This window comes from Ranitomeya variabilis, chromosome 4 (genome assembly GCF_051348905.1).
Source record: "Ranitomeya variabilis isolate aRanVar5 chromosome 4, aRanVar5.hap1, whole genome shotgun sequence".
Lineage (NCBI taxonomy): Eukaryota > Metazoa > Chordata > Amphibia > Anura > Dendrobatidae > Ranitomeya > Ranitomeya variabilis.
Window position 1 is genome coordinate 750089400 of NC_135235.1, and position 14852 is coordinate 750104251.

At 51.8% G+C, this 14852-nt stretch overlaps 1 protein-coding gene across 1 annotated transcript in view; it reads left to right on the forward strand.

The window, feature by feature from the left end:
- The window catches only part of PRKCA (protein kinase C alpha), a 199320-nt gene that overhangs the window by 48070 nt on the left and 136398 nt on the right, over positions 1-14852 (forward strand). Inside the window, exon 3 of the mRNA XM_077254691.1 lies at positions 11103-11185. Within this exon, the coding sequence (XP_077110806.1) occupies positions 11103-11185 (83 nt within the window). The remainder of the gene's footprint in view (positions 1-11102; positions 11186-14852) is intronic.

Sequence of the window (14852 nt, forward strand, 5' to 3'; positions counted from 1 at the left end):
GACACTAAGGGTTCCCTGAGACGATCCAGATCAGGGATCCTGGAGGTTGTCAGATCCTTCTACTCGCACCTCTTGGGGAAGAAGGATCTTGATTGGGATGAGATGTCGGCTTTCCTGGCTGAAGCCGTCCCCGAACCAGGGGTAGACCCCTCTCTTGACGTTTTGACAGAAATAATCAGGGAAGAGAAAGTTCAGTTGGCGATTGAAGGGCTTGCCCAAAAAAAATCGCCTGGTCCAGATGGCTTAACATCTGAATTCTATAAGACCTTTAAGGACGTTTTGGTTCCCCTCTTGACTGAGGTATTCAATGAGTGTCTTTCCTCGGGCACTCTGCCAAAGTCAATGAGGAGGTCTGCTCTGATCATCTTGTCAAAGGGTAAGGACCCATCTTGCATTGAGAATTGGCGTCCCATAGCGCTTCTCAATGCAGACAGGAAGGTTCTGGCAAAGGTGCTGTTTAATCGGCTGGTGAAATTTGCACCCCGACTCCTTTTGGAGGCCCAGCATTGCTCTGTTCCAGGCCGCAGCACATTTAGTGCTGTGCTCTGTGTCCGAGAGGCAGTGGAGCAGGGTAGGGCTGGTCACTGGAAGGGGTACATGCTGTCACTGAACCAGGCAAAAGCGTTTGATCGGGTTAATCATGAGTACCTCTGGTCCGTCCTTCTGAGATATGGCCTGCCGGGGGGGTTTGTTGATTGGCTTAAGACCTTGTACAGTGGGGCAGAGAGTTTCCCGCTTGTGAATGGTTGGATTGGCAGCTCTTTTGAGGTTGGGTCCGGTGTTCACCAGGGTTGTCCCTTGAGCCCGCTGCTGTACGTGTTTGCGATTGACCCTCTTCTTAGGAGGGTGGAGCGTGGACCGTTGGCCGGGATCGGGATGGACCAGGCAGCACCGGAAGCCACTCTGAGGGTGGTGGCGTATGCCGATGATGTCACTGTGTTTGTTTCCTCTCACGAGGAGGCAGGGTGGCTGATGTCAGAGGTAGATCGCTACTCGGAGGCATCCGGGTCCAAGATCAACCGGGATAAGTGTGAGAGTCTCTGGCTGGGAGGAGGAGATCCTGGCTTTGATCTCCCGGACACCCTTCCAGGACCCAAAGTCTCTGCAAAAGTCCTTGGCATCGAATTTGGCCAGGGGGATTACCCCGAACAAAATTGGGACAGCAGGCTAGAGATCGCCACTCAGAAGGTGAACCAATGGAAGGGTTGGTCTTTGACCCTTATGGAAAGGGTTAACCTGATCAAAACTTACCTGCTCCCTTTACTGATTTATCTGGGCAGTGTGTGCATCTTGCCGGAATCTCTCTGGACTCGGGTCTACAGTTTGTTCTTCCGTTATGAGGGAATAGACTAAACCTAGTCAAGAGGGAGGTTACTTACCGTACGAGGAGACTAGGAGGGTTGGGTATGGTCAACCCTGTGGTATTCCTTGTGGCTACCTTCATTACGATCAATATTGCAAACCTCTGGAAAGAGAGGGCTCCTCCGTGGGTATTCTCCTGTAGGGGATGGTTTCAGCCTTTCTTCCAGGAATGGGAGACAGGAGGGCAAGTGAAGGATCTTCGCACACCGCATGGACATCTTCCGGCTTACGCTACCTTGGTTCTGAAGGTAATTCGTCGGTGGGGTCTGGGAATGTGGGAGATCAGGACTCTGCCAAGGAAACTCCTTGACAATAGGGTTCTGTTGACCCATTTCCAGAGGCCTCTGGCGCTCAGGGACTGCCCAAATCGGGATCTAGTGGTGGGTTTGCATCTTTTGAATTCTATCAGGATCCCCTCGAAGTTTTGGGACTTGGCTTGGCGCTGCTTCCATGGGAAACTGTGTGTGAGGGACAATCTGAAGTGTAGGATCTCTGAGGACAGGAATTGTCCTCGGGAGCATTGTGGTACCTTGCTGGAAAGCATGGACCACTTCCTGCTTCATTGTTCCTTCAACACAAAGGTGAACAACAGGGTGGGCGCCTTCATTGGCTGGCCGGTCTCTCCTATGCAGAATGGGCCTATGGAGCATTCAGAGACCTGGGTGGTCGGGACCGCTGCACCTTATTTCTAGTTAGCGCAGTGGTTAGGTATCACACGTGGAACGCGCGGTGCTTAGTATCGACGCAACGAAAAATCCTCCCATTGGACGATGTGTTTAGGACCATACTCGGTGACCTGGTGAAGGTGCGCTCTCTGGAGTATGGGAGACTGGGCGCACGGAGGGCCGCGCTCCTCTGGAGGGGCTTTTCTTTTCGTGTGCCCTATTCTGGTCATCTCCTTTCCTGGTGGTGGGCTGCTGCTGACACTGTAGATTTTTGTTTTGTTTGATCATTATACAGTGATGTAGGGCTGCAGGCGCCGAACTTGGGCTTCGTGAGTTGTGATTATTGTGGTGTGTGCTGCTGTATATATTGTATATATTGTATATGGGGATATAGATTTGGGTGTAGGTGTTAGGTTGGGTGGTGGGAAAGGGGGGGAGGTGGGTTTATCTTGTGGGACTATGGGACACTGGGTTGTTTGGGGGAAAAACTGGCACTGCCTGATCTGGCCTATGGACGTTAGACATGAACTGAGGCATGAGACGCAGGACCAGCTCTCAGGTCAGTGCGGAGGTTGGGAATGGTGCGCTTGAGTGTGGGGTAGTGGTTAGCTTAGTATTGTATATATTTGCATAGTTTGTGGTTATTTTATTTATAAAAAATAAATAAATAATAAAACAAAAATAATAATAATAAAAAAATGTATGTGTATATAGTCTTTGTTTGCTATTGTTTATATTGTTTGCTATTATTTAGTTTGGTGACCGAACCAGAAGATGTAAGTACTTAATGTTAGTTATTATTAGTTATTATTCTGTATATATAATGTGTGAGAGGAGAGGATGAGCGGCTGGACCAGTGTTCATTATACTGATTATTTTCAGGCTGATATTTCTGTTTTGTTTCTGTTATTATTATTATGTTTTTCATTTTTATAATAAAAGATCTACAGGAGGTAACTCAGGATCAGTAATGTATGTATACAGTGACTGCACCAGCAGAATAGTGAGCGCAGCTCTGCAGTATAATACAGGATGTAACTCAGGATCAGTAATATAATGTATGTACACAGTGACAGCACCAGCAGAATAGTGAGTGCAGCTCTGGGGTATAATACAGGATGTAACTCAGGATCAGTAATATAATGTATGTACACAGTGACAGCACCAGCAGAATAGTGAGTGCAGCTCTGGAGTATAATACAGGATGTAACTCAGGATCAGTAATGTAATGTATGTACACAGTGACTGCACCAGCAGAATAGTGAGTGCAGCTCTGGAGTATAATACAGGAGGTAACTCAGGATCAGTAATGTAATGTATGTACACAGTGACTGCACCAGCAGAATAGTGAGTGCAGCTCTGGAGTATAATACAGGATGTAACCCAACATCAGTAATGTAATGTATGCACACAGTGACTGCACCAGCAGAATAGTGAGTGCAGCTCTGGAGTATAATACAGGATGTAACCCAACATCAGTAATGTAATGTATGCACACAGTGACTGCACCAGCAGAATAGTGAGTGCAGCTCTGGGGTATAATACAGGAGGTAACTCAGGATCAGTAATGTATGTATACAGTGACTGCACCAGGAGAATAGTGAGCGCAGCTCTGGAGGATAATACGGTCCACCTGTAGGACAGATCTTTATCCGCACATTTGGCAGTTCTTCTCGGATGTAACTTCTTGGCTTGGAGACAATTCTCAGACTTTTCTGCAGACTCAGGCATCGTCTGCTGCTCAGGACGGTAATTATCCCAAATATTGGACATCTGCTGCTGGCGCTTTGTGTCGCTCGCTGTCGGCGTTCGCTCGGGGGTCTTCTGTATAGTGGAGCTGCGGCCGCTCATCCTCATTCATTCCTTGACTAATTATTTTCTTTTTTTTCTTATAATTTCGGATTTTTCTTTTTTCTGCAAGTTTTGTTGAGTTTTCTAAGAAATCTGGTGGATTAGAAATATCAGATGATGCAGAGGCAGCGACATGTACTGATGACAATGGTGGTCGTCCTAAGATGTCAGTGTCCGTGCTCGGGGAGTCTCCACGGGGACTTCTTTCTCCCCTTCTGTTTATGATTTTTCTCATTGGTGTCCCAAAGCTTTTTGCTGTGGAGGACGTTCGGTATCTTTCTTGCTCAGAAAGTGAGAGTTGTTCAGTGAACTTTTGCTCTTGGGAGTCCGCTTGGGAGCTTTCCCTGCCATCATTAGAGGGTCTGAGTGCTCTTTCCTTAATGGGGCAAGAGGGGTGTTCTGGTGCTTCTTTCTTCTTTTTAGAGGGTCAAGGTACTTTCTCTCTTTGGGATGATCCGGGTGCTTCCTCTCTCGGGATGATCCGGGTGCTTCCTCTCTCGGGATGATCCGGGTGCATTCTCTCTCTGGGATGGTCCCGGTGCTTTCTCTCTCGTGGATGGTCCGGGTGCATTCTCTCTCGTGGATGGTCCGGGTGCATTCTCTCTTTGGGATGATCCGGGTGCTTCCTCTCTCGGCGATGATCCTGGTGTTTTCGCTCTCGGGGATGATCCCAGTGCTTTCTCTCTCGTGGATGGTCCGGGTGCTTTCTCCCTTGGGGTTGGTCCCGGTGCATTCTCTCTCGTGGATGGTCCGGGTGCTTTCTCCCTTGGGGTTGGTCCCGGTGCATTCTCTCTCGTGGATGGTCCGGGTACTTTCTTGCTCGGGGTTGGTCCCGGTGCATTCTCTCTCGTGGATGGTCCGGGTGCTTTCTTGCTCGGGGTTGGTCCCGGTGCATTCTCTCTCGTGGATGGTCCGGGTGCTTTCTTGCTCGGGGTTGGTCCCGGTGCATTCTCTCTCGAGGATGGTCCCAGTCCTTTCTCTCTCGTGGATGATCCGGGTGCTTTCTCTGTTTGGGATGATCCGGGTGCTTTCGCTCTTGGGGATGATCCGGGTGCATTCTCTCGGGGATGGTCTCGGTGCTTCCTCTCTCGGGGATGATCCGGGTGCATTCTCTCTCTGGGATGGTCCCGGTGCTTTCTCTCTCGTGGTTGGTCCCGGTGCTTTCTCTCTCGTGGATGGTCCCGGTGCTTTCTCTCTCGTGGATGGTCCCGGTGCTTTCTCTCTCGTGGATGGTCCGGGTGCATTCTCTCTTTGGGATGATCCGGGTGCTTCCTCTCTCGGCGATGATCCTGGTGTTTTCGCTCTCGGGGATGATCCCAGTGCTTTCTCTCTCGTGGATGGTCCCAGTGCATTCTCTCTCGGGGATGGTCCCGGTGCTTTCTCGCTCGGGGTTGGTCCCGGTGCTTTTTCGCTTGGGGTTGGTCCCGGTGCATTCTTTCTCATGGATGGTCCGGGTGCTTTCTCGCTCGGGGTTGGTCCCAGTGCTTTCTCTCTCATGATGGTCCCGGTGCTTTCTCTCGTGGATGGTCCCGGTGCTTTCTCTCTCATGGATGGTCCGAGTGCTTTCTCTCTTGGGGATGATCCGGGTGCTTTCTCTCTTGGGGATGATCCGGGTGCTTTCTCTCTTGGGGATGATCCGGGTGCATTCTCTCGGGGATGGTCCCGGTGCTTTCTCTCATGATGGTCCCAGTGCTTTCTCTCTCGGGCATGGTCCGGGCACTTTCTCGATCTGGGAGGATCCTGGTGCTTTCTCACTTAGGAAGACCGATGTTGGGTGCTTTCTCACTTGGGGTGGGGGGGGGGGCAGCAGCTTCTTGTCATTTATTGATTTCCAGTTTTCACATAATCTTGCTGATATTCTCTTGTTTTTCCGTTGTTGTTTTGTTTCTCATCTGTTTTGTATTTTGTGGTCAGAGTTATATCTCACGAGCCGGAAAGAAGAGGCCAAATGTGTCCCCAGGGGGCTCCCTCCATTAACACTGGCAATAGCAATCATGAGAGATGTGCTACTCATGGAGAAGGTTGGTGTCGGGGGCACTGAGGGGCTGTGATGTCATCATCCCATCCTTGTCCGCTCTGTTACACCTGCACAGACAGTCCGGGGCTGAACTACATTTCCTATACTGCCGTTTTTTTCTACTATGCGACCGCCGCTCACAAACGGGGCCATTGGTGATTTTGGAAGCCAGTGGAGATTTTGAGGGCCAGTGGTGATTTGGAGCTCGTGCTCGCACTCATGGAGTAGTGCAAGACCTGGTTGTTTCCAGCCCCGGGGTGCAGAGCAGTGGAGTGTGCACTCTATGCTTAATACTCTGGAAACATCGGTGCATGAACTGCTCGTTCTTGTGGAAAACTTCATGACGGTGGGTAATCCTCCTCTTTAGTGACTGGTGACATTAAATCATTTTCCTAGGTGGTTGCTCCAACTGGGGCCCCTCATATGCCCCCCAGTCATTACGCAGCGCTCCTCTCGTCTTCCCCAGTCATTACGCGGCGCTCCTGTCATCTTCCCCAGTCATTAAGCGGTGATCCTCTCGTCTGGCCCCATCATTACTTGCCTCTTCTCGTCTTCCCCAATCATTACGTGCCGCTTCTCGTCTTCCCCCATCATTACGTGCCGCTCCTCTCGTCGGCCCCCGTCATTCCATCATTACACGGAGCTCCTCATCTACCCTCGTCGTTACGCCCCGCTCCTCCAGTCTTCCCCCGTAGTTATGCACCGCTCCTCCAGTCTTCCCCCTTTGTTACGCGCCACTCCTCCGGTCTTCCCCCGTTTCTTCCCCCGTTATTACGCGCCGCTCCTCTGGACTTCCCTGTCATTACGCGACCCTCCTCCGGTCTTCCCCCTAGTTACGCGGCCTTCCTCTGGTCTTCCACGTAGTTACGCGGCCCTTCTCCAGTCTTCTCCGTAGTTACGCGGCCCTCCTTCGGTCTTCCCCGTAGTTACGCTCCCCTCCTAAGGTTTTCCCTGTAGTTACGCGCCCCTCCTCCGGTCTAAACTGCTGTTACGCGCCGCACCTCTGGTCTTCCCCCGTCGTTATGCGCCACACCTCTGGTCTTCCCCTGTCGGTATGCACCGTTCCTCTGATCTTCGCCTGTCGTTACGCACCAGTCCTCCGGTCTTTTTCCCGTTGTTACGCGCAGCGCCTTCGGTCTTTCCCTGTCGTTACTCGCCCCTCCTCCAGTCTTTTCCCGTAGTTACACACCCTTCCTCTGGTCTTACTCCTTCGTTACACGTCGCTTCTCCGGTTTTTCTCCGTCGTTACACGACGCTTATCCAGTCTTCCCCTGTCGTTACGCGACGCTCCTCTGGTCTTCCCCCGTCATAATGCACCGCTCCTCCGGTCTTCCCCCGTCGTTATGTGCCGCTCCTCCGGTCTTCCCCCGTCGTTATGTGCCGCTCCTCCGGTCTTCCCCCGTCGTTACGTGCCGCTCCTCCGGTCTTCCCCCTTCATTTTGCCCTGCTTCTCTGGTCGTTACGTGTCGTTCCTCTCATTTTCCCCCGTCGTTGTGTTGGGCCCACTAGTCTCTGGACACCTACTACCATTTTTAATACCTCGGAGAAGGGGGCGCATGCCTTGCTCCAGAATGGCACAATTTGTATACAGCATATACTCCATACTTAAAGGGCCATGACCCATTTGGGCTTTGGGCGCTGTCCAGCCTGGGTCCTTATGCGGCAGATTGGGGATCAGCTCCTGTCTGAGTGATTGGGGTCATTGATAATTCCCTTCTCCCTGTGCAGCGCCTCCTGCAGATGTTACATGTGGGGCGAGGGGGTGACATGTGGCGGCTCATCAGATCCTGCTGATCAGATCCCGCTGATTAGTGGCAGCCGCTCACTTCATTCCCCGCAGCCCCATGAGGCATTTAGTGCCATCTGTCCGGCCGCCGGCCGCGGTCTGCACTCAGCCGGGAGATTATCTAGATTGTTGCTGCCAGAACCGGATTTCAGCCATCATCGTGCTGACCCGGCCAGCATCTGTGTGGAGGAGGCGTGGGGGTCCTGATGCTGTGCCCCCATTCTGCTGTCTGTGTGGTTCTTGTTCTGGTGCTTCTGCCACATTACTGCCCACGTGCTGGGTGTGAGCTGCAGTGTAAAGTATGGCGGAAGTCATTACCAGTGCATGTCCTTACCTCATATAATCCAATGCACATCAGTATAAACAATAGGGCCGTCGTTAAGTACATATCATTAGCAGGGGCGGGGTCAGCAGCATCTCATTAGCAGGGGTGGGATCAGCAGCATATCGTTAGCAGGGGCCAGCAGCGTATCATTATCACCAGGGGCTGGCTCAGCAGTCATATCATCATTAGAGGGCGGGGTCAGCAGCATCTCATCATCATTAGAGAGTGGGCTCAGCTGCATCTTATCATCATTAGAGGGTGGGGTCATCAGTCATCTCATCATCCTTACAGGGCTGGCTTAGCAGTCATCTCATCATCATTAGAGGGCGGGATCAGCAGTCACCTCATCATCATTAGAGGGCGGGCTAAGCGGCATCTCATTATCATTAGAGGGCGAGTTCAGTAGAATCTCATCATTAGAAGACGAGGTCAGCAGGTATCTCATTATTAGAGGGCGGGGTCAGCAGCACCTCATTCTCATTAGAGGGTGGGGTCAGCAGGCATCTCCTCATCATTAGAGGGCGGGCTCAGCAATCATATCATTAGAGGACGGAGTCAGAAGTCATCTCTTCATTAGAGGGTGTGATCAGCAGTCATCATCAATACAGGGCTCGCTTAGCAGTCATCTCATCATCATTAGAGAGCGGGGTCAGCAGCATCTCATTATCATTAGAGGGTGGGGTCAGCAGGCATCTCATTATCGTTAGAGGGCGGGCTCAGCAATCATCTCATCATGATTAGAGGGTGAGGTCAGCAGTCATATCATTAGAGTGCTGAGTCAGAAGTCATCTCATCATCACTCAGGGCGGAGTCAGAAGTCATCTCATCATTAGAGGATGGGGTAAGCAGGTATCTCATTAGAGGGTGGGGTTAGCAGCATCTCATTACCATTAGAGGGTGGGGTAAGCAGCATCTCATTATCATGAGAGGGCGGGGTCAGCATGGTTCTCATTATCTTTAGAGGGTGGGGTCATCAGTCACCTCATAATTAGAGGGCGGGTTCAGAAAGCATCTCATTATTAGAGGGCGGGGTCAGCAGATATCTCATTAGAGGGTGGGGTCAGCAGCATCTCATTATCATTAGAGGGTGGGGTCAGCAGGCATCTCATTATCATTAGAGGGCGGGCTCAGCAATCATCTCATCATCATTAGAGGACGGAGTCAGAAGTCATCTCATCATTAGAGGGTGGGGTCAGCAGTCACCTCATGATTATAGGGTGTAGTCAGAAAAGTCACTTCATTATCATTAGAGGGCAGAGTCAGCAGACATCTCATTAGTAGAGGGTGGGGTCAGCAGTCATCTCATCAGTAGAGGGTGGGGTCAGCAGTTACCTCGTCATTAGAGGGCGGGTGAGAAGTCATCACATCATTAGAGGGCGGGGTCAGCAGAAATCTTATCATTAAAGGGTGAAGTCAGCAGAGTCACCTCAATTAAATGGTGGGGTCAGCAGAGTCATCTCATTATCATTAGAGGGCGAGGTCAACAGTCACCTCATTATCATTAGAGGATGGGGTCAGGGGGCATCTCATTATCATTAGAGGGCGGGGTCAGCAGGTATCATTAGAGGGCAGGGTCAGCTGTCTCATTATCATTAGAGGGCAGGGTCAGCTGTCTCATTATCATTAGAGGGCAGGGTCAGCTGTCATTATCATTAGAGGACGTGGTCAGCAGAGTCATCTCATTATCATTAGAGAGTGAGGTTAGCATTCACCTCATTATCATTAGAGGGCAGGGTCAGAAGTCACCTCATTATCATTAGAGGGCGGGTCAACAGGGTCATCTCATTATCATTAGAGGGTGGGGTCAGCATGCATCTCATTACCGGGTGCGGACCCCCTGGTTACGCTTCTGCCATTGTTAGAGCATTTGAGCAGTCTCTGGCACACGGTCGCTGGCGCTTTTCTTGCGCGCGGCTTCTTTTTGATTGCTGCTGTGTCACGTTTATTAATTACAGCGCATATGGCAAAAGATGCAACGAGGAGATGATGAATCACAGGAGAAGGAAGCAAGCAGCGCACCGCTGCCATCTGTCCTCACTGCGTGCGCTCATCATGTGAGGGAAGCACCAAGGCGCTCCCTCATGTACACCGCCAGAGTCCTGTGCACCACCATGATCACCTCAGAGCGCAGCTCCGAAGAGTAATAGAGGGCAGGCAATGTGTGTACACAGTGACTGCGCCAGCAGTGAGTGCAGCTCTGGAGTATAATACAGGATGTAACTCAGGATCAGTAATGTATGTATATAGTGACTGCATCAGCAGAATAGTGAGTGCAGCTCTGGAGTATAATACAGGATGTAACTCGGGATCAGTAATGTAATGTATGTACACAGTGACTGCACCAGCAGAATAGTGAGTGCAGCTCTGGGGTATAATACAGGATGTAACTCAGGATCAGTAATGTAATGTATGTACAGTGACTGCACCAGCAGAATAGTGAGTGCAGCTCTGGGGTATAATACAGGATGCAAGTCAGGATCAGTAATGTAATGTATGTACACAGTGACTGCACCAGCAGAATAGTGAGCGCAGCTCTGGAGTATAATACAGGATGTAACTCAGGATCAGTAATATATGTACACAGTGACTGCACCAGCAGAATAGTGAGTGCAGCTCTGGAGTATAATACAGGATGTAACTCAGGATCAGTAATGTATGTACAGTGCCTGCACCAGCAGAATAGCGAGTGCAGCTCTGGGGTATAATACAGGATGTAACTCAGGATCAGTAATGTAATTTATGTACACAGTGACTACACAAGCTGAATAGTGAGTGAAGCTCTGGGGTATATTGCATGATGTAACTCAGGATCAGTAATGTGTGTACACAGTGATTGCACAAGCAGAATAGTGAGTGCAGCTCTGGATTTTAGTGCAGGATGTAACTCAGGATCAGTAATGTATGTACACAGTGACTGCACCAGCAGAATAGTGAGTGCAGCTTGGAAGTATAATACAGTATCAGTAATGTATGTACACAGTGACTGCACCAGCAGAATAGTGAGTGCAGCTCTGGAGTATAATGCTGGATGTAACTCGGGATCAGTAGTACTCTCATCATTGTCATCATCCTCACTTGTTGCTCTTTCTCTTGCAGTTTGCTGTTTCGTGGTCCACAAGCGCTGCCATGAATTTGTCACCTTCTCCTGCCCCGGTGCAGATAAGGGTCCGGACACAGATGTAAGTGCCACTGTTGCTCTGCTTCTTTGGGTTGTCTACACAGTTTTTTGCATACTTTGTCTCTTGCTCGCTGCGCTGCTTTCCTCCGTCATCAGGCCTGTACTGGCCCTTTAAGTGGCTGTGTCCGCAGGCTGATCCCCCCGGGTCGCGGTGGCCGCTGGGGACTCGCTGCTGTCAGTGAGATCTATTTCGGCTGGTTGTACATTCCTGCGGGGCGCAGAGCTGCACTTCTCCACAGCTTCATCCTCTATGAATAATGCAGGGGTATATATATATATCTATCTGGGTGACGTTCTCTCCAGGGGGTGCTCTCAGCCTCCACCTTTATTACAGCCGTCCATTATTTGACCAGCGTGATGAGGTCTGCGCAGCCCCCAATAACTTTGTACTTCTTAAAGGGCGCTGGTCATTGCTGTGATGGACGGGGAGCTGGCCTGGGCGACAGGGTCCTTTTATGATGTGGCCGCTGCGGGGGATGGAATGATATTTTCTGCTCGTGTAATTACAGCTCAGTCTGAGCTGGAGCGTAATAGTTATTAGGGCTCATAGAAAGCGTAATAACACAGAGTTTATAGCTCGGGAGATCTCTGCGGAGGAGGAGAATCTCTGCGGGGACACATCCACCTAATGCAGCTCCACAACACCTCTGCAGCTGTTAGTGCCATGGTCCACTGGAGGAGACCTGCTCCTGAGCCTCTACAATGTATTAGTGCCATGCTCCAGCAGAGCAAACCTGCTCCTGAGCCCCTACAATATATCAGTGCCATGCTCCAGCAGAGCAGACCTGCTCCTGAGCCCCCTACAATGTATCAGTGCCATGCTCCAGCGGAGGAGACCTGCTCTTGAGCCTCTACAATGTATCAGTGCCATGTTCCAGCAGAGCAAACCTGCTCCTGACCCTCTACAATGTATCAGTGCCATGCTCCAGCAGAGCAGACCTGCTCCTGAGCCCCTACAAAGTATCAGTGCCATGCTCCAGCGGAGGAGACCTGCTCCTGAGCCTCTACAATATATCAGTGCCATGCTCCAGCAGAGCAGACCTGCTCCTGAGCCTCTGCAATGTGTCCGTACCATGCTCCAGCGGAGGAGACCTGCTCCTGAGCCTCTGCAATGTATCAGTGCCATGCTCCAGCAGAGCAGACCTTCTCCTGAGCCCCTACAATGTATCCGTACCATGCTCCAGCGGAGGAGACCTGCTCCTGAGCCTCTACAATGTATCAGTGCCATGCTCCAGTGGAGGAGACCTACTCCTGAGTCTCTACAATGTATCAGTGCCATGCTCCAGCTGAGAAGACCTGCTCCTGAGCCTCTACAATGTATCAGTGCCATGCTCCAGCGGGGGAGACCTGCTCCTGAGCCTCTACAATGTATCCGTGCCATGCTCCACTGGAGGAGACCTGCTCCTGAGGCTCTACAATGTATCAGTGCCATGCTCCAGCGGGGGAGACCTGCTCCTGAGCCTCTACAATGTATCCGTGCCATGCTCCACTGGAGGAGACCTGCTCCTGAGCCTCTACAATGTATCCGTGCCGTGGTCCACTGAAAGAGACCTGCTCCTGAGCGTATCAGTGCCATGCTCCAGTGGAGGAGACCTGCTCCTGAGCTCCTACAATGTATCATTGCCATGCTCCAGCGGAGGAGACCTGCTCCTGAGCCTTTACAATGTATCAGTGCCATGCTCCAGCAGAGGAGACCTGCTCCTGAGCTCCTACAATGAATCCGTGCCAGGCTACAGCAGAGGAGACCTGCTCCTGAGCCTCTACAATGTATCAGTGCCATGCTCCAGCAGAGCAGACCTGCTCCTGAGCCTCTACAATGTATCCGTGCCGTGGTCCACTGAAAGAGACCTGCTCCTGAGCCCCTAACAATGTATCAGTGCCATGCTCCAGTGGAGGAGACCTGCTCCTGAGCTCCTACTATGTATCAATGCCATGCTCCAGTGGAGGAGACCTGCTCCTGAGCCTCTACAATGTATCATTGCTATGCTCCAGCGGAGGAGACCTGCTCCTGAGCCTCTACAATGTATCAGTGCCATTCTCCTGCGGAGCAGACCTCCTGAGCCCCTACAATGTATCCGTGCCATGCTACAGCAGAGGAGACCTGCTCCTGAGCCTCTACAATGTATCACTGCAATGCTCCAGTGAACGAGACCTGCTTCAGCGAAGGAGACCTGCTCCTGAGCCTCTACAATGTATGAGTGCCATGCTTCAGCAGAGGAGACCTGCTCCTGAGCTCCTACAATGTATCAGTGCCATGCTCCAGCAGAGGAGACCTGCTCCTGAGCCTCTACAATGTATCAGTGCCATGCTCCAGCGGGGGAGACCTGCTCCTGAGCCTCTACAATGTATCCGTGCCGTGGTCCACTGAAAGAGACCTGCTCCTGAGCGTATCAGTGCCATGCTCCAGTGGAGGAGACCTGCTCCTGAGCTCCTACAATGTATCATTGCCATGCTCCAGCGGAGGAGACCTGCTCCTGAGCCTTTACAATGTATCAGTGCCATGCTCCAGCAGAGGAGACCTGCTCCTGAGCTCCTACAATGAATCCGTGCCAGGCTACAGCAGAGGAGACCTGCTCCTGAGCCTCTACAATGTATCAGTGCCATGCTCCACTGGAGGAGACCTGCTCCTGAGCCTCTACAATGTATCTGTGCCATGCTCCAGCGGAGGATACCTGCTCCTGAGCCTCTGCAATGTATCCGTGCCATGGTCCACTGGAGGAGACCTGCTCCTGAGCCCCTAACAATGTATCAGTGCCATGCTCTAGTTGAGGAGACCTGCTCCTGAGCTCCTACAATGTATCCTTGCCATGCTCCAGCGGAGGAGACCTGCTCCTGAGCCTTTACAATGTATCAGTGCCATGCTCCAGCAGAGGAGACCTGCTCCTGAGCCCCTACAATGTATCCGTGCCAGGCTACAGCAGAGGAGACCTGCTCCTGAGCCTCTACAATGTATCAGTGCCATGCTCCAGCAGAGCAGACCTGCTCCTGAGCCCCTACAATGTATGTATCCGTGCCATGCTACAGCAGAGGAGACCTGCTCCTGAGCCCCTACAATGTATCCGTGCCAGGCTACAGCAGAGGAGACCTGCTCCTGAGCCTCTACAATGTATCAGTGCCATGCTCCAGCAGAGCAGACCTGCTCCTGAGCCCCTACAATGTATGTATCCGTGCCATGCTACAGCAGAGGAGACCTGCTCCTGAGCCTTTACAATGTATCAGTGCCATGCTCTAACAGAGGAGACATGCTCCTGAGCCCTTAAAATGTATCAGTGCCATGCTCCAGCGGAGGAGACCTGCTCCTGAGCTTCTACAATGTATCAGTGCCATGCTCCAGCAGAGCGTCCTCCGGGGGGCGCTGCCCTCATTACAGTGTACGTCCTCCGGGGGGCGCTGCCCTCATTACAGTATACGTCCTCCGGAGGGCGCTGCCCTCATTACAGTGTACGTCCTCCGGGGGGCGCTGCACTCATTACAGTATACGTCCTCTGGGGGGCGCTGCCCTCATTACAGTGTACATCCTCCGGGGGGCGCTGCCCTCATTACAGTGTACATCCTCCGGGGGGCGCTGCCCTCATTACAGTGTACATCCTCCGGGGGGCGCTGCACTCATTACAGTATACGTCCTCCGGGGGGCGCTGCCCTCATTACAGTATACGTCCTCCGGGGGG